Source organism: Anabas testudineus, chromosome 17, assembly GCF_900324465.2.
Source record: "Anabas testudineus chromosome 17, fAnaTes1.2, whole genome shotgun sequence".
Taxonomy (NCBI): Eukaryota; Metazoa; Chordata; class Actinopteri; order Anabantiformes; family Anabantidae; genus Anabas; species Anabas testudineus.
This window is the reverse complement of record NC_046626.1, coordinates 21,195,620-21,221,776: the sequence shown is the minus strand read 5'-3', so window position 1 is coordinate 21,221,776 and position 26,157 is coordinate 21,195,620. Positions and strand designations below refer to the sequence as shown.

The 26,157-nt window shown below is 42.2% G+C and overlaps 1 protein-coding gene across 2 annotated transcripts; it reads right to left on the bottom strand.

Moving 5' to 3' along the window:
- Positions 1-2,818: 2,818 nt before the first annotated feature.
- Positions 2,819-25,516, bottom strand: LOC113172016 (enhancer of polycomb homolog 1-like). 2 transcript variants are annotated; one of them, XM_026374803.2, is made up of 15 exons: positions 25,157-25,516; positions 22,616-22,706; positions 14,466-14,625; positions 12,288-12,433; positions 11,819-12,025; positions 10,711-10,859; positions 10,407-10,554; positions 10,124-10,288; positions 9,775-9,864; positions 9,104-9,252; positions 8,463-8,884; positions 6,658-6,779; positions 6,430-6,568; positions 5,583-5,937; positions 2,819-4,463 (listed from the first exon to the last, which is right to left on the bottom strand). In XM_026374803.2, exons 3-15 carry the CDS (start codon positions 14,563-14,565, stop codon positions 4,391-4,393), a joined length of 2,265 nt encoding a protein of 754 aa, XP_026230588.1. In that variant the 5' UTR covers positions 14,566-14,625; positions 22,616-22,706; positions 25,157-25,516; the 3' UTR covers positions 2,819-4,390. The 2 variants fall into 2 exon arrangements, with proteins under 2 accessions (XP_026230588.1, XP_026230587.1); XM_026374802.2 differs by lacking the exons at positions 22,616-22,706; positions 25,157-25,516 and adding an exon at positions 21,009-21,430.
- Between the last annotated feature and the right edge of the window lie 641 nt (positions 25,517-26,157).

The following is a 26,157-nucleotide window of genomic DNA, read 5'->3' as shown; positions in this document are numbered from 1 at the left end:
TTCTGTTCCTCATGAAACATTGTTTATTATTATGAAGCTTGTCTGTACATGGAAGCTTGTTAAACAAACAACAATGGTAAATCAAAACAATCAGAAAATACAAAAGTCTAAATCACATGATAACAACTCTGAATTTGAACTTACCAATTATTATTCCAAAAAGTCCCACGGTGGTGGTTTGGTGATGCTCTGGACTGTAAACCTGCAGAGTGTGGAAGTCAGAATAGATTCATTCAAATATCAGGAAATTATCAGGATCAGGATATGAAGAAGATACTCTGCCCGTCCAAAAAGGTTTTCCAAAGTTTAATTTGCTTTGAGCGAGAATAAAACTTTTCTACAGAGATCAAACAGAGAAGAACTGAGAACTGAGTTTAAGATCCAACATTAACGTTCTAAACACAACAGCAGCAATTCTAACAATGGACAGTGTAGTGGTAAGATGACCACTCTCCATGTGGGAGACCGGGGTTTGAACCCATACTGTGACCTACATCCAGTAGGGATCCTTAAGCAAGACCTTACACCTACCCTTGTAGGTCTTGTACCTCACTTTTAGGTCACTTTGGATAAAAGCGTCTGCTAAATGTAAATAAATAGAATAAAAACCTACTTGCAGGAAGAGTACTTTTACTTTCTGAACTTATTTTATGTGTATTTCTACACTGTGGTAATGATAAGACCTTCACAGGTTGAATTAATAAGATCACACATAGATAATGAACTTTCTCTCACACCTCATTTGATTTAACAAGTTTACATAAAGACATCTCTCTGTCATCATCCTGCTCCCCTCCAGGGAACCAGGGGATGTGAGATCCAAAGAACTGGAGCGAGTTGGTGGCTGTGAAATCAGCGTTCTGTGCTCACACAACCAAGAACACATTCATTTCTGAGTTGTTTCGTGGTCACACTGACACGAGCTTCGGTTTCTGCTCAATTGAAAAACTCACTTTCACCACAGGAGACAAAAGTCAGGACGTTGCCTCTCTGCACGGTTCCATCCTGAGCCACGCTGCTGTCAGATGAGGACGGAGCCACTGTTCTGAGTGACATGCAGCTGGAGTTCACTCTGGTCCCAGTCAGACCGGTCTGACATTAGACCGCTGCTAAAAACGAGCCGTGCAGTTTCCACCTTTCCATCCTTCAAATCAGAGAAATGTTTTTGCAGGGACTTGTAGCTGCTGCTGCTTATGTTAACATTTGAAATGAACACAATGCAAATGGTATCACGCATCATATACTTCACATTTTCTTCTGCTGTGTGTCGTCTCATTTGCTGCTGCACTGGCTCAGTTTGCCCACGAGATCCATCTCTCCTGTTTCAATCATCTCAAAGGTTCCATCGTTTCTCTAATGGACAATTTTCCTGTTTCCTGCTTCTACTAAAAATTTTAAAGTTCACAGTAAATGTACAAACAAAACTACGACTTTAAGTCAGGACGTGCACATGAAAGTTACAGCTCTGTAATAAGCATTTCATAGCCAGACGTCTTCAGATTTTTAAGGAGAAACAAGTAGTTGTGCTGATTCGAGCCCCGTTTCATTTTTTTACCCTGAAATTACCAAGTAATTATTAATTACAGGTCATTACACTGAAATGTATGGTATAATCTCAGTGTAATAACCTGTAATTAATCATCTTAATCTGATTTTAAGAAATTAAGCTCTAATTCGTTATTTTATTATTACGTTGTACAAACTATCAAACACTTCCTATGACCTGGTTAGTACTTTGGTAATTAACATTCTCCCAGGAAGAGACGGTCTCCATCATTAAAGCCGCAACTGCAGATGAAGATCTGAACCCAGCACACATGCAGATCAGCAGCACAGATAATGAGACCGGGGCTGTGAGAGCTTTAATCGAACCTCAGGCCTCATTCAGTGCAGCAACTGAGCTCAGTTCCTCGTAACGAGGATTAAGGTGGTGTTAGTTTTAATGTGGACCTGATAGAAATGTGACATGTTCAGTGGTTTTACCAACTTTGAGACGAGTCCTGAAGAACCTCACTGCATTAATTAAGCAGCTACAGTTCTACAGACCTCCTCGAAGAAAGAAACCACAGCAGACGTCCTCAACATGTCTTTTTTTTGCAGTGAGATAACTAAGATTTGTTCACCAACCTGTTTCTAACTAACCTAACTTCCTTCACTCATTTTACGAAACAGGCTAAACCTAAGAGCTACAGATGAATGGAAATTGGGCATCATCTCCAGAGGGACACATGAATGGAGGTGTGAGCAGCTCTGAAGCGTGACACTAGTGTTTGAGTTACTGAGCAGCGTGCACATATTTTAACTCTTGGTAAAGAATTAACCAGAGTCTATGTAAAAAACTTAGAATCTTAGACACTAAATTTAAAGGATTTGATTTGCACTTTTATTGAGTCAAATATACTGGATTAACTGTTCATCTGGTTCTACGGGTCTGTTTCTGTTTGCTCCTTTAGGTTCTGCTGTCCAATTTCTGATTGTTCTGGAGTCTCTGCTGGTTTTACCATTTCTACCTCAACTAGCAGTTCTTCTGGCCTCATTTCATCTGGTTCTACGATCGCTGCTGATCCTTCTGTTCCTAACATCTGACTCTTCAGTTTCTGCTGGTGGTCTCTACTGGTTCTTCTGCTGCTTGTCTGCTGATTTCTGGACCTATAGAGCACAGGATCAGATTTTTAGCCTTCCACCTCATCTACGCTGGTTAAAATAAAAAAACTACGATACAAACACACAAAGTCTTAAAAGCTTTTTGCTGAAGTTGATAGAAATTCTACTTCATGACACATTCTGTTGGTGCAAAGACAAAAAACGAGACATGCTGGTCAAAAACACATAATGCCCTGGATTTTTATTTCATTTTGTGACAATTCAAGAGGATTCTTGTCTTTATCGTGTGTGTATATGTCTGTGTATGTGTATCTGTGTGTTTGTGTGTTGGGTCTACAAAAACAAAACAAAAACTCATGAATCAACTGGGCCATTGGAATGGGCATTGGGATTGTGGTACAGACAGAGAGAAAACTACAAGTAGCCTTGTTCAGTACCAAACTCTTCACAGAAGAGAGCGATTTTTTAAGGTTTTTTCTTTTTTATCCCAAATGAAGGCACCCGATAACTTGTGGTTCGTGGAGTTTTTAAAAGTAGAGAAAACTCTTTTTTTCCATGAATACATGTTTTCTTACTTATGTAGAAGCTGGAATGATAGTAAATGTCAGTTACTGCATTTTTTTCTTTTACTCCATTAGAGTTTTTTAAGTTCAACAAGTAACAAAAGAATGAAGTCTTTTGTGAGGAAAATTATAATAAAATAAAGTTGAAGATACAAAAATATTTATTTTAAAAAATAAGGGGAAGTGTGGGGGATAATCTTTTGGAGAAACAAAAAGTAAATAAGGTCATCTGGTGCGTACCAGAGACCAAAAATCATACAGAAGCAGCATCAATTAAAAAATAAAAAAAATATATAGTGCTTAGATACGTCAGAAGCAGCAAGGTCTTCTGGGAAAGAGTCTTCATCCCCATTGTTTTGTTACTTGTCTCAGGAATTATAAATGTATGGAAGAGCTTTGTGGAAACTGATTAACCCACTGACAAACTGATGCCTACAACAAACAAATTCACACCCGTCGTCTTCTACAGCCCTGCGCCTGAATCTTTATGAATGCACGTCTCCACGGATTTGACATGACACATGGGAACATCGCAGGAGAAGGCCCGCTCTTGTTGGGCGAGCTCCCGCGATGTTAGCAACAACAAAGAAAACAAAATGAGAAAAAAATAAAAATAGAAATCTAGCTAAACACAGACAATAGCACAGAGAGAACCGGTGAGGGGTACAGTGCATAAAAAAACAAAAAGAACGGAGAAAAGAAAAACAAACAAACAAAAAAAAAACCCTTTGTAAACACGGCACAATAAATAGATCAAACAGCAGGTTCTGCACCATGCGCGGGATGGCCGACATTTTTCTTAACTCGCACCAGTTACAGTTTGTCGTTTTCTCTTTTTAATTTTGATTTTTTTTTTCATGTCGAGTGCAAAACATCACAAATGAACAATTCTGTATTCAAGTAATGTTATATACAAGAACAGGGCGGTGGGGGGAGAGGGGTATTACAAATATGCAGTACTGTACATATAATTGCCATATTAAGAATTTACAGATGATCTCTTATTAACAGTAACAAATAGGGAAATGGGGAAGATGGAGGAAAAAAAAAATTGTACGAGACGAGCATTGCAATTAAGTCCCAAAACGGTTGCCATGGAAACCCAGCCTTGCCGTGCTCATTCCTCCACCACTTGCATTCACGACTTACGAACGATGCATAGCACCTAAAAAAAATAAACAAACACAACAGAGTCACGTTTCCCCCCCGCAGCGTGCAGGAGGCTACGTAACCTCCATGGCCACTGTATTCTCCGACAGACTGTTTAGTGCTGGCTTGTCCTGTTCGTGATTCTCCCTGAGGACAGAAAAAGAGAAACTGTTAGCGAGCAGTTAGCGTTTAAAACCAATAATAAATATCCAAACACTGAAGGAACTCAACATAGACAGAAAAACAGTCAGTGGCTTCTGAACTTAAACCTAAATGTCTTCAATGTCCAGCAAATCAAAATAAACAGCCTCTCTGTTCCATTACTTTCAGAGGGAGTCGCTTGTAGTGTTTACACTTCTTATCAAGCAGTTACACCTATTAGCCAAATACAAACAAAGATCATCTTCATGCTGCTGCTTGCTGACAGAGGTGACCATCATGTACACAACTGTACTGTGTCTGCAGAGGAATAATGAATTAACTCAATACTCCAGTACTGCCACAAGATTGTACTCCTGTACTTTTCCTTAATACTGTCATTATAAAGGGTCATTTGAAAGTTGTTGTACTAATGTTTGATTCCATAGTTGTCTCTTATTCTACTTTTAAAATTTTCTTCCTGCACTATTGTGTCCAGGTACCAGTTCATCAACACTGCCACTGGTGACTCCATGAGAACATCTGAAATTTAGTTTGGAAAACGGTCCTCGAAGCAGGTGGAAAGCAATGGAAACAAAAGCACAACGCCTGATTTGCATTACATTTGCTGAAGTTCCTGCAGTGGAAAAGGGCTTTAAGTCACTTTCTTCTAGTTATGGCTGCATTTAACTGGAGCCTACTAATAAATGAGAACACGAATGAAGAATAAAACGTACTGGGTACTTTACTTTGGGTGCTTTACTTTTATTTACTAGTTTGATGGAAATAAACGAGCCCCGTTTCCTGCTAACAGTAGTGTATCCGGTATAACCTGCTTTAGTAACAAAAGCACAGTAATAGGCTAAATATAGATTCATCTTTTCTGTTGTCATATTGTGTTCGTCAGTGCTCGTGACGTCTGTCTGTGCAGCACAAAAACAGGATGTCTTATTTTACCACCTCTGAATGCTTGAGAGGATTTGTCGAGCAACTTATAAAGTTTAAGTAAGAATAGGTGATTGTTTCCAACGACACATCGACCTAATTGGTTTAACTGTTGGGTCGACAGCCGCCCGTCTCTTTCTGTCCACTTCTGCGTCGTCACAGCTGTTGCATGATTTTCCTCACCTGGGCACGATGTCCAGCGGCGAGGCTGAAGTTGTTGTGACCTTGGGTTTCTGACAGTTGGCGGTTGCGTGGGCGAACTTTAAGGCGGATGTTGACATGGTGGTGCTCGGCGTCCGCGGGGCGTGGACGCGCTTGCCAGTGGGAACACCCAGACGGAGGCTGTTGTTGTTTCCCAGCAGGACCTGAGTGGGGGTGGCGTTGGCAGGGTGAGCGGTGCCGTTGTTGTTACTGGTAGCAGAGGTGGTGCTGATGGTGGAGGGGTGGAGCAAGTTGGGTGTCGGGTTAGAGGTGGGAGGAGCCGGGGCGGCAGGGGATGGGGACACTGTGCTTGAGAGGTGCAAGCCCTTGTGGACACCTGAGGGGTCAAAAGAGGCCGGGGCGGTGATGGGGAAGGGGGTGAGGGAGATTGTTGGGATTTGGAGATGAAAAATTTGAATTATCAACTGTTCTGTTAAAGGGTTAGAATGAACTGGATGAAGAATCCATCTTTCATCTGCAGAATATTCTCAAAACAAAAATTTAATTCGACAGTTAAACCCTGTCTGCAGTGGTGCCGTGTGTGATGTGGGTTGGACCTGTAGGTTTTTGCTGCAGCTGCTTCAAGCTGTTGTTTTCTCTCCCTGTGCTCTGAATTAAGGATTCTACTCAGTAATTATTTCACCCTCACTCTGTCTCTTTAGTGCTCTTACTAAAACTTTTAAAGCACACTGCTTGTTGTTATTGTTAAAATGGATTGCAGACACTCAATCAGCAGTCCAGAAGTAAGACTTAAGATTTAAATAAGATAAAGATTATTACGCTTTTTAAAAAGCCAACCTTGACTTCTGTTGCCTAAGTGTCAACATACCTGAGGGGGAGAGGACGCCGTTGACTCCACCTCCCAGGGCTAGCTCCTCCTTGGTTTTTAAAACCAGCAGTTGGTCGGCGGTGACGAGGGCCGAGGCGGCAAACTGAGCGCTGGCCTGGTCCAACGTGTTTGCCCGGCTCTGCAGGGAGACAAGAGAACGGTTTCAGTCACTGATGAGAGCTGATGGAGGGAGAGCTGAAGGACAGAGTGAACTGGCAGGACACCGACCTGTGTGCTGTTGGCAGTGGCGTTGCTGTTGGTTTGCTGTTGCAGCTGGACCTGCTCCAGCTGCTGTTTCTGCATCAGGGCCAGCTCTTCCTGATGCTGCTGGTACTGTTCGGCTGTGAAAGCTGTGAGGGACAAAAGTGAGTTACAAATCTGGAAACAGACTCAAAAAGCATTTCAAAACACATGATAGATAGTTTCCCAATCCGTCTGATGAAAAACACTGTGCGCACATGATGTGATGCAACTCTCTCTTTTTTGGCTCAGTTTGACTGGTCGGCAACAATAGGCTGTAAAATGATGAAGCAGACCATCAACACACAAAAGCGTGCAAAGATCAACTTTATTAAATGCACAGTTTTACTAACTAAACCGCTCCACATGACGAAATGTCAGTTTTTGGTGAATGAAATCACATCTTAGTGAGGTAATAGGATCCGTACCCCATGTTTCTATTCATACTTCAACTGGGCATACGGACAATTCACACATGCTCAGTATGGTACATGTCCCAATGTATGAAACAAGCAGTTTGTTTACTTTTCTGGCACAGAAGCTTCGTTTGCCAACCATCCCTGCCCTAAACACCTCTTCCAGGCACCGCCCCCACCCACACGCTGCATGCTTGTATTATCTAATCTGACAATGTCTCATTTAAACGACTGCACCCTAAAACTACAGTTCCCCTGAACAGATGTATTAGTTAAATAAAATAAAATCTTTCATTAAAATCAGTTTCTTCATGCTACTTTGTAGGCAGATCAGTTTATATTAATAAGTAGGTGTTTGTCATGCATATCAAAACATGCACAGGTCTTGTAAAATGCTTGGAGCAGCATGACACCCACTGCCCGACTACCCTCAGTATCACCACCAGGGGATCTGTGACATATAGTTAGTATTCAATGCTCTCCGCCTGTGTCCACACATCCTAACAAAACCTGTGCATCTCATGAAGGTATTTATCAAACCCAGTTTTAATTGACACTTTGTGCTGAGGTGGAGGCCAGCAGTGTGAATGCCAAGCAACAAAAGGCACTTTGACAATGGAGCTAAAGATAGAGACCACTCAGTGCTTCAATTTCAACAAGCAAAGGAAAAGAAATTATTCCGTCAATTCAAAAGAGAAATGGAAAATAAATCTAACATGAATAATCAAAACGCTTAGGGGAACGCTATACTGTACGTTCCTGCATATTACAGACAATAGTTGTCTATTACAGGTTAGTCTATAGTCAGGTTTAGTTTTGCGTAGACATGTCATATAATCAGGAAAATTAAATTTCATGGAAGGAAGCATCATTGATATTTAAGAAACCATTTTTCAAAAGCTCAACCTCTCTATTATACATAGACCTCTTAAACTGTTTTCAATGAAACAACTTCTACACAAGCAGAATTGATTGTCCAGTGTAATTGGAACATGGTTTCTGGAAAAACTTCTGTTGTATTATTTCAATGTTTTTCTGAGCCTAAAAAAAAATCTATGCACTTCAATCTCATTAGCATCATTTTACCATCAGTGCAAAATAAGTAGTAAAGTAGAGCCTGACAGTCAACAGAGGTTCTGATAGCCAGGTTTCAGTGTGGGTGAGACACCTGGTTTCTTTTAGCAGAGTTGGATCAACTTGCAAACCTAAGCATTAGCACGATAGTGGGCCAAAAATCCAATATCTGTCTGAAGGTATCAAAAAGTAACTGTACAACATGTTCCATTTGAATTTGAAGGTGCTCGGCCTCAGCCGGTGTCACCTGTAACCCAGCAACAACCAGTGAAACAAGGCTATTGAACTCGCCAAGCTACTTACCAGCAGTGGGTGCGGGTGGAGGAACCACCCTCACTGGGCGTTGAGAGCCATGTGCCTGACCCCCAGCTGTGGAAGTAGAGACCGGGCGCTTCAGGCCTCGACTAAGCCTCCTGAATAGCGGGTGGGCATTATCCAGCTCATGTAGTGGTAGTGTCCGTGGTCTAAAGTGCCTCCATCGGCATGACTTTATATTCAACAGTATCTGACTGAGGTCCGTGGAAGAGGGAGAGGAGAGAGAGGAGCTGAAGGAGGAGGAACTTCTGTCTGAGGTATTTGTTTCTGAGGTACTGGCAAACTTGTCGGTGGCCGGCGAGCATGTAGTAGCAGGAGGAGGACAGGAGGGGCGAGGCAGGTCCAGTATTTCTGAATCAAGTCCCTGGAAAACATTGTCATAGTCCGTGTGCGCCCGATCCAGCAAGACCCTGGGAGAAGGAGGAGAAGGATCATCAGATCAAGTGATTTGATACAAACAATACAGACATCAAAGCTTCTTTCTTAGGTTTAACTATAGAAGTTCCAATGAAATTCAAAAGCTTCATAGCATTAGACTAAGCAATAAGGTGTATTCATCCTGCTTTACTGTGTTTGTTATGTTCTGATGCATAATGATAAACAGGATACGAGACAGGAGGAGAACTGACCTGCCGCCTCGTCCCACGCGTCTTCGAGCCATGCCCAGGCAGCGCAGCGGCACCGTGAGCGTAGTGAGACTATAGCGAAAGCGAGCTTCTGCCAAACCGCCCTCCCAGGGACCACACCACGGCCAGCTACCCACACGATCCTGACGAGCCTGGAGGCGGAGAACATGTTGAACAGGACCCATTTCATTCACACCATCAGATGTAAGATGCCTCTGATAGCTGCAGTGTTTAGAGTGCACTGTGCACTGAGTTTGTACTAAAGGCCTAACGTACCGGCATAAATGTAAAATACATAAACTGTAAAATGCTGCAGTCTATTAAAAAAAGCAAAACACACTTGCAGCTGGATAATAGCGTCATAAAGCCACTCCAGCTACAAGGCTTTTAAATGTAGTAATTATTATGCTCTGGCTCCACAGAGCAGTACAGTGTAATGGGCAGTTGTTCCCGATTGAACCCGTTTGTCTAAAGCATTACACAGACCCTGTAACCTTGAGCTAAAGCAGGGACAACACCACTGAACCGATCCATAAAAGACAATTAAGATATGTGCACAAGACAATTACACCTTCCACACCAACATCAACTTTCACATGATTTACTACAGAGCGTGAAACTTTAACGTGCTTTGTTCTAAACTCGCAGGAAGACCTTAAGGTTGAGTTACTCACAGCATAGTACTGGCAGCCTGCCTTCCTGCGAAAGGCGTAGGCGCCATCAGGATCATTCTCCTCCTCTGCTTCTGATGAGCCTGAGTGCAGCTGTGGACACAGAGGTCAGCCTTAAGGTTGGTCTAAGTACAGAATTTACAACACTGAAAGCAGAAGTTCTCATGTTGTTTTGCAATGTTCCACTGTGAGCACAGAAGAACTAAAAACTGCTCAAGTCACTGACAGTGAAGATATGATGAAGACTTTGGGAAGCTGCAGTTTGACCAAATGATTAAAAGATTATCATTTTTGTCTTATTCATTGACGTTTACAAGAAATAAATTTTGTGTTTGTGCACGTGTGCACGTACCTGGGAGAAGGGCTCGTCATCTGAGCTGGGGAAGTCGTACTGGTTGAGGTCCTTGGCGTTGAACACAACAGGACCCGGGTGGTGGGGGGTGCCTGATGACAGAGGCAGTACTTTCTGCTTCTTCTCGTATTTCCGCTTCTGTCGAGGAACTTCCAACTTTTCAGGCTACAGGGGGAAGAAGAGATGGACCATGAGATTTTAACAGAGCTTCAAAGACTGCTGCCAAATAGGACAGTGTTGACTGCATTTTATAAATTATCCATGTTCCTAACACCATGCTCACCTTGGACTTGTAGTCCTTGTGGTCCATGTTGTCCTGGTGTCGGTACTGGTTGGTGAGAGGGACCAGGGGAATGATCTGTGGTCTCACCAGCGCCCGTTCAGCCAGGACCTCTGCCATTACCTCACCACCATAGTCTGACATGGCGTTTCTGTAGAAAACAAGAACTCCAGAGTCACTGACTGATGTCAGACTGTTGATAGAATCTAAATATTCCACTTGACTAAATGAATGAAACAGTAGCACAGGACCAAAACAGAAAAAAGAAGCTTATAAAGTTTCTATGTAGGCCCAGAGTCAGACTCACCGCTTCTCAAAGATCTCCAGCGTGAGGTGCAGCAGCTCTCGTTTGCTTTTCTCCCTCCTCTTGATCATTTCCAGGATAGTGACGGCTCGGCTGAGATCCCTGCGTAGCTTTAGCATCTTCTCGTAGGACGCCTCATCATTCTTACGGTTCTGAATTTTGAAATCAGAAGAAGCAACATTAAATATCCAGCCTATGATAATGACATGTAACTGAATACAGTACACTTTTTAAAATGCTCAAAGCTAAATAAGAGTAAATGTCTAAAAAGGTTAAACTAGTTGAATTAGTAGAAATGAACACATCAGTTACTGCTACTTTACACCCAGGTTTCTACTGGTATGTTGATTCACTGCAGGTTTTAAGTCTAACCTGAAACTATCTTGATCAGAAGTTTCAAGGTTAGTGAAATATTTAAGAACTACATCTTTTGACCACTTGGTGGCACACACATCCTTTACAGAGGGATGAGAGATTACAGTTCCTATCCAAACATTTCTTGTCAGGGAGTCAAGTCTCTTTGCATATTAACAACAACATGCGTCTGCTACACAGAGCACTTCAGTTTGTTGTGGCCAAACAGAGACCTCACACTTCAGTAAGAACCGTCTAGACTCTCATAGAGCTACATGCCAACGCTAAACACTCCATCACTGAATGGGTGCTCAGCCTGGCAGCGTTCTTTTGTGAGCCTGTCAGACTCTGGTACAGACAATGAACTCCATCTATATCGCAGCTCTCACATGTATAGAGTCTCGCTCTGTAGGCTGAGCTTCAAAAAGACGATGACAAATGAAATGTAATCACCGTGTCAAAATAATTTCATGCAAGTAGAAAACCTGTCTGAAGTGAATTGTGAAGTGAAGTAAATATTTCCTGCAGAGGTATGAGAAGGCAATTTTGACCTGTGTTAATCATAAGGCTACAGAATCACTTATTATTCATGTTCCTTTGCAGAACAGCATTTACTCTTTAACCATAAATAATTCACATAATAACACCTACAAACTATAATTAAGTTAAATTAGGATTTGATAAACTTATCCAGCCAATTCACGGGACATACCCCTGAACCAATGCAGGGACAATAAAACACTAACAAAGAACCAACCTTTCTGGTCTGCATCTTCTCTGTGCGCCGTCGGAAGGCCACGTAGGGATCACTGGTGCTGGAGCCGTCCCGCCTCTCCTGCTTGACGTTGGGGATGAGCGAGTTGGCCTTGCTGTTTTTCCTCTTTCGGCTCCAGTAGTCGAAGACCTCCTTGATGAGCTCGTCGTCCTCCTTCAGCAGCAATTTGGCCTCAGCAAGACTCACCAGCTAAAAAAAGAAAAGAAGGGGAAAAAGATACAGACATGAGTTACATTTTGTATATATTTAATATTTTTTACACAGTGGTGAGGGTGACCAATTTATTGAAGCTGTCTTACCATAAACTGTTTCTATTTTGTATTAACAACTATTTAATGCAGACATCACTGTTTTTCATGAGCTCATTGTGCATTAGTCTTAAGATATTTCATGGGCCTTTCTGTACAGCCAGCTGTGTTTGGGGGCAGAAGGAGACACAAACAGTGCCGACCTGCTGTCCACTGCCTTTCTCCAGCCGGTCGATCATCTCCTCAAACTGCAGGAAGCTGATTTCCATCTTCTTTTTCAGCTTGTTAACGAACGCCTCGTCATCTGAGTCCAGATCGTAGTCGGGCTGCTCTGTGTCCAAGCTGAAAGCTGGAGGGGGGTAGAGGAGAGGAAGACTATTTAGATGAAATGTTGTAGATTTGTAATTTGATGTAAAAAACACTTTGCAAAATGCATTTGAAAAGCTGTATATGGTGAATCTGCTTATATAAAATGTGTGTGTTCTTTGCCTGCTGCTCTTTTCTGATATTTCCTGGTACCCGTGCTCTGCTCTCAGTGATGTGGAATTTATGTGTTAGCAGTCAGGGATATCACTTAATCACAAATTATGATATTGACAAACAGAATATCTGTATTTTAGGTCTAAGGTGAGGACAGTAAATTCACATATTGCAGATGGACATTTCTTAGGTTTTACTGAAGCAGCAGCAGAGCATGCCAATACTCACTTTTTATCTGTCAAACTAAAGCAGAAAATCAAACCGTGCCAACATGTCTCCTAAAACCCACAATTTGAAACCCACAGTTTACCCACTCTACCAGACTGATTAAAAAAAAAAAAAAAAAAAATTCCTGTTTGTGGTACCAGTTTTTCTTTGGATATACAAAGGTGGTTTGCTTAGCACAGTAACTTGTAGCTATTCTTCAGCTCAGGATTTGGTTCTGAGAACAGAAATACAGCGTTCATGTTACGAAGCCAAGCACGAGGAGAGTGAGCTGGCATTGACGGTATTTAAACAAACACACATTCAAACCCAGAAGAGGAGCTAACCTGTAACCCTGTCTGGTTGATTTCTGTAGGGTTGGACACACAAATTATCTTGCTACACAGCAATGAAACACTGGGATAAATCATCATCTTAATTTTGAATATAAGCATATATTGACTAAATATGTCCCTAAGGCACAAACTAAATGTTTTTCCATTTGTCCTATAACCAGTGTTGTCAGTGGAAACATGCCAATTCCGTAATCATGACACACTTTACTGATCCCCTTGGGGAAACGGTATACTATGAGAACAATACAAAACTACAGGGAGACCTATCTGAAGACACAAACAACCATAACTATGCAAAAGAGCTGACTACAGCAGAGCAGCAGCTGTAGTTTGAACATGAGGAAAGCTGCACACACACACAGATGACAAAATATTCACAGCAGTATTTCTCAACACTTTGAACAATCTTAGGAAGCTGGTGTAATTTGTGTCTCCAGGAAAAACCTCTCTTATCCCCAATCCTAAATACAGAAACCAGGTGTCCTGTTTACAGGCTTTAAGAAATCAGGTTGCGAATGGTTAACTATGTGCATGTAAACAGTGACGGAAATAGCTCATAGTTAACTGGAATAAAAGAGCGCTTTACTTTGTTTTTAGTTTCATTATTTTTAACATTTTTAATTTCAGTATCTTTGTGCACACATTCACCTCTGTACTGGAAGTATTGATGGGTTCTGTATCAGCTGGCATTCTGTGAAACAGGTTTAAAGTTGGATAAATAGCGTTCACTGATAGACTGATACAAAATATTTTCTCTCTAGACATGGTGTGAACTGAATTTTCCATGTGTCAGACTCACTAGACATTGGAGGAAACCCTGAAATTAGCCCGACAGAAGTTTGACACAACAAAACATTTGTCATTTCAGCTTTGGACTGTGTCTCGAGTTTGGGGTGCAGCAAATTGCTTTTCTTTGAAAAACAATCATGGCAGCCAGTTGTGACACAGACATGGTTACTGAACTAAGCAATCTAGCAAACTTATTTTCTTTCGCATCATTACTGAAACAGACAATCCCAAACTTGTTTGCTTTGACAAACACGGGACGACTCAGTGAAAGCTCATACACCACATGCCTGATGCTATTAAACAGAAACGACTGACAAGCAACAGATTCCCTTCTCAACCAACAGACGCAGGTCATAAAATGTGAGATTGAGGGAAACACTTACTCTACCCCAAAAAGAGAGGATTTGATGAAATTACACTTAATATTCTACTCATCACCACTTAATGTTAATCAGCATCTGCTAAATGGACTGAAATTATATCCTTAAACTGCTTCATTTAACTCATTTCTCTGCGTTCTACACATATTTGCCATCAGAGAAGCCCACTTACGCTGTATGTGAATTAGCTGCTTTGGCATCTTGTAATCCCCAGGGTAGAGGGAGTCGTAGTAGGTGATGTTGCTCTCCGCCTCAGGGACTGGGATGACCATGTTGTCCCGCTTCTCGCCATAGACCTGCTGTGCCGAGATGGCCCGCTGGAGATGGTGTTCCTACAGAGACAAAGATGGAGGTGAGACACCGCTTCCTTTGTACAAACTGTTACTTAAAACAGCTCCACTTGATTTGTGGCTGGGTATAAGCATCGATATGTGCCACTACACTGGTTCTTAAGAGGTCTTGTGCATAATTTGTAATGCTTCTCTTAGGCTTTTATGTACTTATGCTATACACGTTTTTAAACAGATGTTATCTTTTTGTGCGATGGATCATTGTGCGATGGATCTGACTCTAAAACACGCCCCCAACCAGTACAATGTCTGTCCGATGTTTACTCTTTTTGTCCCCAGACGGCCTGTCACTTGCCTATGCACTGACTTTATGGTAAAGTCCATGCAGCATGTAAGGCATTCAGGGACAGTACAGTGTAGGTCACCTGCGTTTGGACTTTCTTCAGTGCAGGATACAAATAAGCTGGGTAGTTTTTATGGTTAACATAAACCTATCCAGAAAAAGAGACTGAAACAGCTGACATCCACCAGCTAACAACTAGGTTTAATTTCAAATGTAACCTGATGAAAGATAACAGCCTCATATGATGCACACTGCACCTTAGGTAAACAGAAAGTGTTGGAACAACCACACACCTTGGTTAGTTTTCTTTGTCATTCGTATTTTGTCTGTGTTTTTCACTGTTGAACACATACTGTCTGGGACAGTCGTGCTACCAACAACCAGAAGCAAATTCAATATATGTATTAGCACATTTGGCCAATAAAGTGAATTCTGATTTAATTTTGCTGTGACAGTATAGACAGTAAGAGCTACGGTACATATTGTACAACACAGACAAATGTTCACAAAAGGCTGCAACAAACAGTTCAGGACAACTCACAACTTGATACCATTTTTTTTTAAAGAACTGCACCAAAGCCCTGCCTAAATGAAAAATGATACCTGGTATATGTTGACATTCTGTGGATACACACCAAACGCACACCTGCAAACTGGGCTAAAGCAAAACAGATCATTACCCAGTTGCTCAATGACTAACATACAGCAACGAACCCTGAAAATCTCTGTAAAACATCTTCTAGGGGAACAAACAGGGCCGACAGGTGAAACTAAACCATATTAACACATCTGATGGTAATCTATGCTGCCAGGCAACGTTGTCAAAGTTCAGTTTCGTGTTTAAATCATCATGTACGTGAGTAATTATTGACCCTTTTATCAGCAGTGGAAACTGGACAGACCAAATCACCATCATCTCCAGATTACAAACACAGAGGCAAACTTGACACTGTTTTCATCCTAAACACTGTCAGTTGGCCTTATCTACCAGCCACAAGTGTGATGAGAAGCTGCTGCTGCCAAACCTGCTGAGGGGGATTGTGCCGGAAGGAAGGCAGACAGGCTGGATGGCTGACTAACTGGTTTGCTGGCAGGCTGCTTGTCTAATAGTCCCAGTCAGTTGTAGTAATGGAGACTTTGGCCCAGAGCTGGGCACTGAGCCACTGGCAGGCAGCCTGTCAACAAGGCAGCATGCTGCTGGCCTCTCTCTGGAGAGAAGGTGTGTGTTTATCATTTTCCCTCGGGCTGTCAAAGACACAGGGGTGGTTGGGAGAAAGAGAGCAAATCTCAGGCCTGGGGAAAGTGGGCAAGAGTGAGTGAGTGAGTCAGAGGGAAAAGGAAGTGGTTGAATTTTTTCCATGAAAAGCAACTGACTTTTCCATCTGACTAAAACCATCACAAATCAGTATCACAACAAGTATCGGTGTTGTGTAATGAATATACCAACAAGTAGTAGTGACTCAGCGGTGAGTTAGCCTGTCCAGATGTCTTTCATAAAGAGAGAAGCCTGAATCTGACTGGAACCTCGATTTTGAGATTCTGTTGGTGTTTTTTCAAGCTACAAGGCGATATGTAAAAAGTCACCATAATTTGCTGTTTACAAGCACTTGCATAACCCTCTTAACATCAGTTATCTTAATGAAAAATCTGGTTATCTCCAATAGAGACAGAGACAGTTAGGGAAACCAGATCACAATTCTGCAGACATTGTTCGGATTTGCCCCTTCACATCAAGTGTTCAGTGTGTCTGGAGAAGCCCCACTGTCTTAGACAGTACAGTTAGTGGCCCGCAGAGCAAAAAGTGGCATGAGGAAGCAGCATCCATGGCATTCATTGTCAAATATGATTATTTATAAAGAGTATGGTAACAGCTGACTGCCAAACAAGTAGAAAGTAAACTTATTAATGTGACCTTTATGTGAATCATCGTGTTTACAGTCACCTATAACAATGTCTAGCACTATTAAATCCATTTTACTGTGTCCCAGAGCACAGTGTTCACCAACACCATTTGGAGTTTTGGGGCCAACGGTATTTTTACACAGCCTGCTGTACCTCAGGCAAGTATTTGCATTTACCACCAACAGCTCCATGTGGTCCGACGATCTGTTGGGAGCCTGTAGCCTCGACTCTGGAAAAACTGCTGTGGACAAACCTTTCAGTTTTATTCTCGGAGCTTCCCTTAGGCATTAGTTTACAGAACTTCAAGTTTAACATGTCAGCAACATTTGCTGACACTCCTTCTGTGCTTGTACACTTACACAACCTTTGTGTGTCATTTCAATTCCCACAGAATCATTCCCTCAAGTGTCCTCGGGCCGCTCCACAATGAGGAGAAAACTCATAAAAATCAAACAGCCTCGAGCTAAAGAAAAACATTTGTTTACTTCCCCAGCCATGACCATTTGCCTGATAATAAACAGACTGAGATTGAGGTGAACAGCCAGAATACGAAGCATTAGCTGCTGCCCTCACACACACACACACTTACATCTCGTCACACCTTCTCACAAACGCACACAGCAGCCCAGAAATAGCCATCTGAAATGACCACATCCATCACCGTCAGACCTACTGAGGCAGACAGAGCCTCCTCCACCTTCTTCAGTCTCGCCCCTGACAGCTACTGTCCCAGACACTGTAAATGCCACTTAACATGACAGACAGCTGCAGGCGATGGTCTGGCAGGTCCTTTTGGGAGATGCATATCTACAGTAGAAAGCAGTTTTGCATGGAAGAGGAGGTTTTTTTTAAACAGCCAGTGTAAGTTAACAACAGCGGCTGATTCCAACTGTCAGGCAATTTGTAGAAAGTATCAGACCATGGATTGAGAAACTTTCCATTCCACAAATGAATACGGCTGGTAAAATATTGAAAGCATTTTTTCCCAACTGAGCACAGGCCCTGTGTTGCACAATACAATGAAAGGAGGTAATGGTCAGTCTTCCTTCTGAAAAATCTGGTGTTCATTTCCTACACTGCACCACATAAATAACAACACAATACGGTCCAAAGTGAAAGAAAACGTAGACAAACGGCCGACAAGGGGTACTTTCAATTTCACAGCACTGTAGACTGCAGAGACTTTGGACGGGTGACAAATCCCCATATTCCCACCCAGCAAGGTCAAACAGTGAGAAACTGGTGGGCTGCCAGAGTGTGAGAACATGATCTGTGTCTGGCAAATCCAACACCCAACAAAACGGGGCTCTATACTGCTTACATTTTTAGGGGCACTGATGCTGAAAAGTCGCGTCATGATTTAAAAGAAATTACATGAACACAGGACATAAAGTACATGACAACCTAACAAGTAGAGGGAATCCCATGTCCCCACTACAACTACAAAATATCAGACAAGACCAAGTCTAAGACTAATTATTGATATGGTACTTGACCACAAACAGAACAGCACAATACAAATGATGTACTTGGACATTTGTCCCTTTTCTAGAGTCATTTGATAAAATTTTAGTCCCCAGTAAAGATTGCATATAAATCCAGTATCAATTCAGTCATGGAATTAGACATCATTAAATACATCTAATAAATGCTCCATCCACTGCTGAACCTAATTTCTGTAATGAGCGTTTATATCACTGATGCAATAAAAGTGGTCTCAGACCCAATGTCCACAAGAAAAAGACATGTGGCACCTTAAGGTCGGTGGTCCAGCTATGTAGTTTACAGTACAGCTTGTTCATAGCAGTTAGCCCTTAGTTGACAACCTCTATGGTTAAACACAGCAGTGGATGGGAGACTACCCACTGCAGGCCGAACTGAAATTATATTTTCTGCATGTTGATGCTTGTTTATCAGGTGTTTTGATAAATTTTATTGGCTTCTTATTTGCCAAGATTTCACAGCAACGTACAGCAACAAACAGATGCTGTTGATTCAAGTAACGTTTTTCACCTGGGCTCACCCTCTCCTCCGCAGCGTGTGGAGGATAACCATCACAGAAAGCAGAGAGAGAGACACACTGGTCTGCTAGGCCCACTCACTGCTCTTTAACTACTGATAAAATACCTCAGCTTTGCAAGCAGAATTCAAAGGCACCCAACATCTACTCCCAGATAATTTATCCACACTGAACACAATGTTCACTGTGACGTGAACTAAATACTGGCACTGCAAAGCTCCACAGATGCCTGTGGGCTTCCACCAAGCCTGCAGACACTGACCTTATTTCACCCAAATGTAAACACAAGACAAAGCGTCTGACCCAAAACAAACACGCTGCACGTGCTGAGGGCATTTCAGCGATGACAACACTTCAGTTGAGCTATGCTACATACACACCGCCCCAAAATTACAAAACCACATGCTGGGCAGGCTGGAGTTAGCAATATACAAAGGCTAAATACAAGACCAAATTTACAACCTGCTGTGGTGTGAGCTCAAAAGCTCACAGTTCAAAGCTGAGAGTCAGGACACACGGAGAGACCACACACTCTGCACACATGTACTTGCAGTACAATAAATCAGCAACACTATACTTTAAAGGCAGATAATCAGATCAGGGACATGAGTACAGCATTTCCCAACGAGTCAAAGCAAACTTCCAACTCAACTCTGATGTAGAAATTCATAACATCTGCAAACAGAGAGCAGTTGGCAAGCTCAGCCTGCCTCTACTATAACATGACTGTTACATAACCAGACGCTCCAGCTGAGAGGAGCACAGGCTTTGAAGTGACAGCACTCCCGCCCCAACACTCGTACTTCCCCCTCCTGCTGCCCTGATCTCCTCCTGAGCGCCACGCGCTGCTGGTCTGCCATCCGACACACTGAACCCTTGACACCGAGCCTCCAAGAGAACAGAGAGGCTGCCACACACTTTCAGTGAGTAATAATAGTACCCACCAGGGATGCCAGTAGTAATATTGCCCACCTAACATTTACACCTTAGCAAAGACTGCTGTCAGCTGCAAAGCTACAGCTGTGGAGAAGCCAATATCTGGCTTATGGTACCCAGAATAAATCCTCACCAAGTCACACAGCTGTCTTCTAAATGGCACAACCACTTATTCAACCAAAACCACCAACCAAACAACACAGCTAAATTCCCATGAGGCGCATCTAGTTTCCACAGTCATCTCCATCCTACAGATAACCTCAGAAGCCCTGTAGGATGCTACACACCCCACAGAAGGAAGCAGACTTTATTTACACACACACACCTCAGTGGTTGGTGCAGCTTTCAAATCACTCAATCTCTACATTTTATAGCACTGCGGACTTTGATTTGTGGATGTCAGTGCAGTGAAAGCAGAGTGATGCTTGTTCCAGTCACAGCAGCGACACTGAGAAACACCTTGTCCCCTGGGTGACCCAGACTGGAAGGTGGGTTAGAAATCAGCATGGCAGTGGGATTTAATTTAATACCTATCTGACATGAGCAGGGTGATTAAAGCAACGGACTTACAATGCAAACTGCGGTTTTAGAAAGACAGAATACATAAATATATGGATGTAGATGCGCACACACACAGGCTGCAGGATCACTGCATGCACACATGAAGCTAACTGCAGCTTAACAGACATCATGTTAAGACGTGTTCTACAGCATGATTCAGTAAACAAGCACCAACACACCATATGATGCCTAATGCATGGCAGCAGTGTTGACATCTCTGCCTTGTAGAGCCACACACACACACACACACACACACACACACACACACACACCCCACCAGTGAACCACTAGCGCCCCCTCGTCCTGGTCCTTCGCCATTACGCCAACACAAGGCCCCGTTCTGACAGACGACACAAAATGTCGGCGCTGCTGAAGTCACATGACTCCTTTGTACTCTGAAAACCGCCTCACTCATAAATAAGCCGACCAAACCGGGCTATTTTACCCAATAATGCCCCAACACATCCCCGCTGTAGCCGAACAGCCGTCCGAGTGCCACATTTAGTCCGTGTGCGACACAAATCCGTCGTCTTTCTCCTGAGAAAATCGGCGGCCATTTTGTGGAAGCTTGCGCAGAAAAAAAAGAGGGACGAGTGTGATCGAGTAAAAATATTAAATAAACCAAAGCGTATATTTTCACATTTGCACAAGATTAAATCATACCGATTCCTCTTCTTTCTCCATCCCCGTAGGCATCTGCGGCACTGCCCGGTTAATGGATGCATATTCGTGTAGGTCGGGTAAATCCTCACAACGGAAGACGGGTAGCGGCTTGGACGCGTCCAGCGCCCGCGCCCGAAACGACAATTTACTCATTTTTCACAAGTCGAGATGCAACTTAAATCTATCCGATCTCTAATATTCACAGCGGTGCCGAGTGGAGCTTTCATGGATGTTTCTGTGCGGTTGGTCTTTACTCTAGCCTTCGAATGGTGGTAGCTTGTATTTAGGGCGTCGCCAGCTGAGCCGGGGGAAGGCCCGGATCTCGGTCGCTCTCTCTCGGACTGTTTTTTTCCGACGCTCCGCTCCCTAGCGTTGGCTCAGTGCGCCATGGACAACATGGCGGACATTTAAAAGTCTTTTGCCGTGTTTCGCTCGCAGCGGTCCAACCCCCAGTCCGCGGACCGACCATTCCCACACGGTCCCGAGCGCTTGCGCGTTGCGGGGGTGGGGGGAAGGGGGCATTTCTCACGAACTAACTCTGCACACATGAGCATCAATTAAACATAAACATTAAGCGGGACAGAAATAGGAACTTTCATTTTTGAATTCATTACTAAATTATTTATTAGACTTAAATGGAGCTTTTGAATTAAAGCGAAAAATACAAATATATCGATTTGTGAAAACGGATTTCTATATGGAAATGAACGAAGAATGAAGTAAACTAATTCACATGCATACTGCAACAAATAATATCACAATTGAGGTTATGAAATTTAATACATTATGCACCACTAATAAAATGCTTATGCATGCACAATTTAGTGGTGTTGAGATTTACTGACTGTGCAGAACAATTTTTAATATTTAATGTGCACAGATCTCAAATCAACGGTAAGCACTGCTTATAAAAGGGTTTATTCTTAGATTTTAATAAATATAAAGCACTATAACATTTGTATTGCCTGATATAACAACCCGTTTTAAAATGCCGAGTAAGAAAATAATAATTATTAGTTTATAATAATAATAATAATAATAATAATAATAATAATAATAATAATAATAATAATAATAATAATTAGGTAACTTCTACTAAGTAACTTTTTATGTTTGAAATGCCACAGAATTAACTGCTCCTACAAACTGAACTAGTCAGAACCACCGGTGATACTTTACCAGCCCTCAGTAGAAAATAACTTTTGCTCCAGGTGAAACACCTCTGATCTGTGAACAATGTCGCCCTCTTTTGGTCTGACAGGTAAAGGATCCGACTTTCAGGACATCAACAGGTGTGTTTGTGTGTGGAGCACAAAGACAGACTGCACCGACCACTTGCTGCCTATCTGTAATAAAACACTGTGCAGCTTTATGAGTGTATATTATTCAGTTTATGCAAGTTCAGCAGAGTCAAAACCTCAAAGCTTGAAGACAACACCACAGTCTCACTGAAATGTAGGTTGCACCTATGGTGTCTGCACCGTCCCGTCACATAAAGCTGTGCCATGATGCTGCAGGGTTTATTGAAGCTGGTGCGGCACAACCACAGACAAATAGATAGGCTGTCATTTTATCAAGGTTATTTTACAATCATTAAAGCATCTTACCTGTTGGAAGACATTGGGTTTAGCCAGGTTCCACCCAAGGGAACTGAGGTTTTCTTCTCACCATTAAATCCAAAGACGGCATCTTGACAACCTGAGAGCCAATTAACAAGAGCAACAGAGACATTTAGTCAGGACTAAGACAATCTGCATTAACAGAAAGATTTTAAAAGGAAAAACAGTTCAGATACAACAAAAAGTGAAATAAAATTCAGGTTAAATAAGAAGCACAACTATGGTCTTTTTGTAAATGTTTCTGTAGCTCAGGCACAGACTAAACATTTATTCACCACCTGATCGTAATTGTTGGCAGTGCTGTCTGGTGTCACCCTGCAACGACCACACCTGGGACTCTATTGTAATGTCAGTCTCACTTAAACAGATCTTTTTAATCTCGATCTTTGTATCAACCACTGGAACAGCTGTTGAGTTTAAAGTTTTTAAACTCATGCATCACGCATGAGGGGAAAGGGCACAAACAATTGGATGTCTGTGTGGTGGTGAAGTCAATACTGTGTAGAAAACAGACTTACCACTCACTACTCTCTATGTAACACTATATATACACTGCTTTTTTCAATCCACTGTGGAGGCTTTGAACACACTATATACCAGGTCCTAAAGCCTCAATGCCTGCTTGTTTTTCCAAATGTCCCTGTCCTACCCACAGATTACTTTGTTCAGGTGTGTTCTTCCAGCTTCTAACTGCCTGAACAAACCTGAGCCAGTCAATGAGGGCAGAAATAGTTGGACTAGGTTTGGGAACCATTGCTTAATAGGGGCCTGCTAATTAATTTCTACTGACCAGGGAGAAATCGTATAGTAGTTGGAAACTCCTCAATAGTTGGATGAATTGTTGTGTCATTTTGTACTTTTTTTTTTTTTTTTTTTTTTACATTTACGTTACCCAGATGATGAATCATATGAGTGTTGATGATCCAATGATCTTTCTAGCACCAGCTTGTTGAGTCAGGTCAAAAATATGTGGCCCGATCCATATTTTGTCCACAGGGGAAATGAATCTATCCCAATGAAACTTGGATAGATGGCTATGACAGTTGGTACAGAATATTTATTCCCCAGAGGATGAACTGCAAGAGGTTCAATGATCTGTTAAGTTTTGATCTAGTCATATTTACAGGTTAAATCCTGTCTAAAAGAACCTCTCCAGATGTGTTGTACAGGTGTTCACTCCTAAAAAGAATTCCTAAATATTTATTACTTTGAAGGAGCTCAAGTATGTGAAGCAGCACAGCGATCACGACGGATACGGGAAATGAAACTGACACAATCATTCACCATTGTCAATGCAAAGGCTCTTTTGATAACAAATGATAGGTTTCTGTTTTGCATTTGAAAAGGTTTCACTTCATGGGAACGTAAACTGATGGTCAACAACTTCATCATTCAATCTACCGCACATTTAACTGTGCAATGCGACTGCACGTATGTGCATGTGTAACAACATGCCTGATCTGTTCTGAATACTTGGAAGCACCAAATGATGCGATGGCTACTATACTGATGCTTCCTAATTTAACACTATACATTTTGCCTTTACTTAAACCCATACTAAGCTGGACCATAGATGAGTATGTTGAAATATTTCAGATACTTAAACATTAATTGTCTTGATCGTTTCAGATACCCGACAACCATGATAATGTTGTTCATAGTGGAGATCTCTACTACACTTTGTCCAGCCCAAGTGTCCCATGGGTTGGGATTAGTCCCACAATATCCAAAGAATTTAAATCATCCCACCAGGAAAACAGAGAAACTAATTCACTGTACCATTTTGACTCACAAGTTTCCTGATCAATCTTATGTATTTCAAGCTGAACTGTATCAAGAACATTATTATTGACAGTCCTACAAACATGAGGCTGTTCTAACCCTGTCTTGTTTCAGGTCTCCCAAACTTCATCTTTACAAGGTGACCAAAGCACCCATAAAGGTCTCTCCCCTTTTTGAGTCCTTGTAGGGAGAGGTGGATGTTGTAGGAGGGGAGCTACTAATGCAGGGGGATGAGAGGGATCCAGTCTGCAGGCCAGGGCCGAGCAATTCCCCGGTAGACCACAGGGGCCGCCGAGCGCAGTTTAGCCACACACCCTTCCAGCATATGTGCCAACTATGTTACATTTCAAGCCAAGATGATGAAAAATCCTCATATGAAATCACATCAAGTCGCTCATCGACTCTTCACATCCGCCTTCTGCTGTTTTCTCGCCCTATTCGAAGACACGTCCACGACATTAAAATGTTCCCATTAATCCAACAACTAATGAATCATATTTTCTTTTTATACAATTAAAAACATTTATTTTTGGCCTCCATCGATCGATATCACTATCACACTGCTTTCGAAAGCTGACAAACTGATTAGGAACTTGTGGTTTTAGTGCTGAATTGCATCCAGCTGACCAGCCAGGAATCTGATTGCGTGTATGAAATCATCTGATGCCAGAAAACACTATTCACGATGGGCCTTTTTGGAAAAGCAGGCGTCGATTCAAGTTAAAAACATTACAATAAAATACTCACCACTTCCATCACTCAGCACACGTCGTGGATTTTAAGAATTAAGGGTAATATTTGTACAAATCAGAAGTAAAAAAACAAAAAACAAAAAAAAAAACGCCAGGCAACACGACGCAGCTAGCAAGACACAGAGCAACTAACAGTGACGTTAGCCTCTGCTAGTTCTTCTAGTTGGCTTCCTAATAAAAACCAGACGGCTCAGAGCCGCTGTCCCGGTGTGAAGAGCCCCTGTCCGGTGTGAAGAGCCCCTGTCCGGTGTATATCCAGCTGGTGTTTGAGCGTCTGTCGGGTGAAAAGTGAGTATTGTCCTGTCGATGTAAAACTGTCGGTGGAACTAGAGGAGGAAACCAAAGTGCTGCTGTTGGGGGTTAACAACTTTGCTGTAAAAGGCGGCCGCTGATTGGACGGCACGGTCCACCAATCACCGGCCGAGAGCCCCTGGGCTGGTGGCGTCACGTTCCACCGGGGATGGAACGAAACGTGATTGGCTGAGTCGGAGCCTGAGGTTTGTGTCGTTAGCTCATGTTCTCTTCCTGTTAGCTTTAGCTAATTTAATTTATTTGTTTAGTTTACTTACGTCGATCTTAAAGAGGATGCATAGTCCTGTTTTATATCAATTCATATTATATAAATGTAAAAAGTCAAACCAGTATTTCCCTATTTCAGCCCATGCTTTGTTCCCAAATGGATCAGGTGTTCCTCTCAAAACATCTCATACTAAAAAGACTGAGCTGTGTCTACTGTGGTCACATGGCCACTGTTCAGGATTAGGCTATAATATCAACTGTCAACTAGTTCATTTCCTCTAAAGGTTTGGCCAAAGAGAGATCCCTGTAATCCCATTATCCAACCAAGTAGCTTCTCCTCCCAAGCTAAACCCAGTGAACAGTATTACAGTAAAAAACAAAAAAATAAAAAATCTACCTGAATCCACCTTCAGAGCTCAAAAGGCTACGACTAACCATCAGCTTTTACTCGGAATCTTTTGCAGATCCATTTAGTTG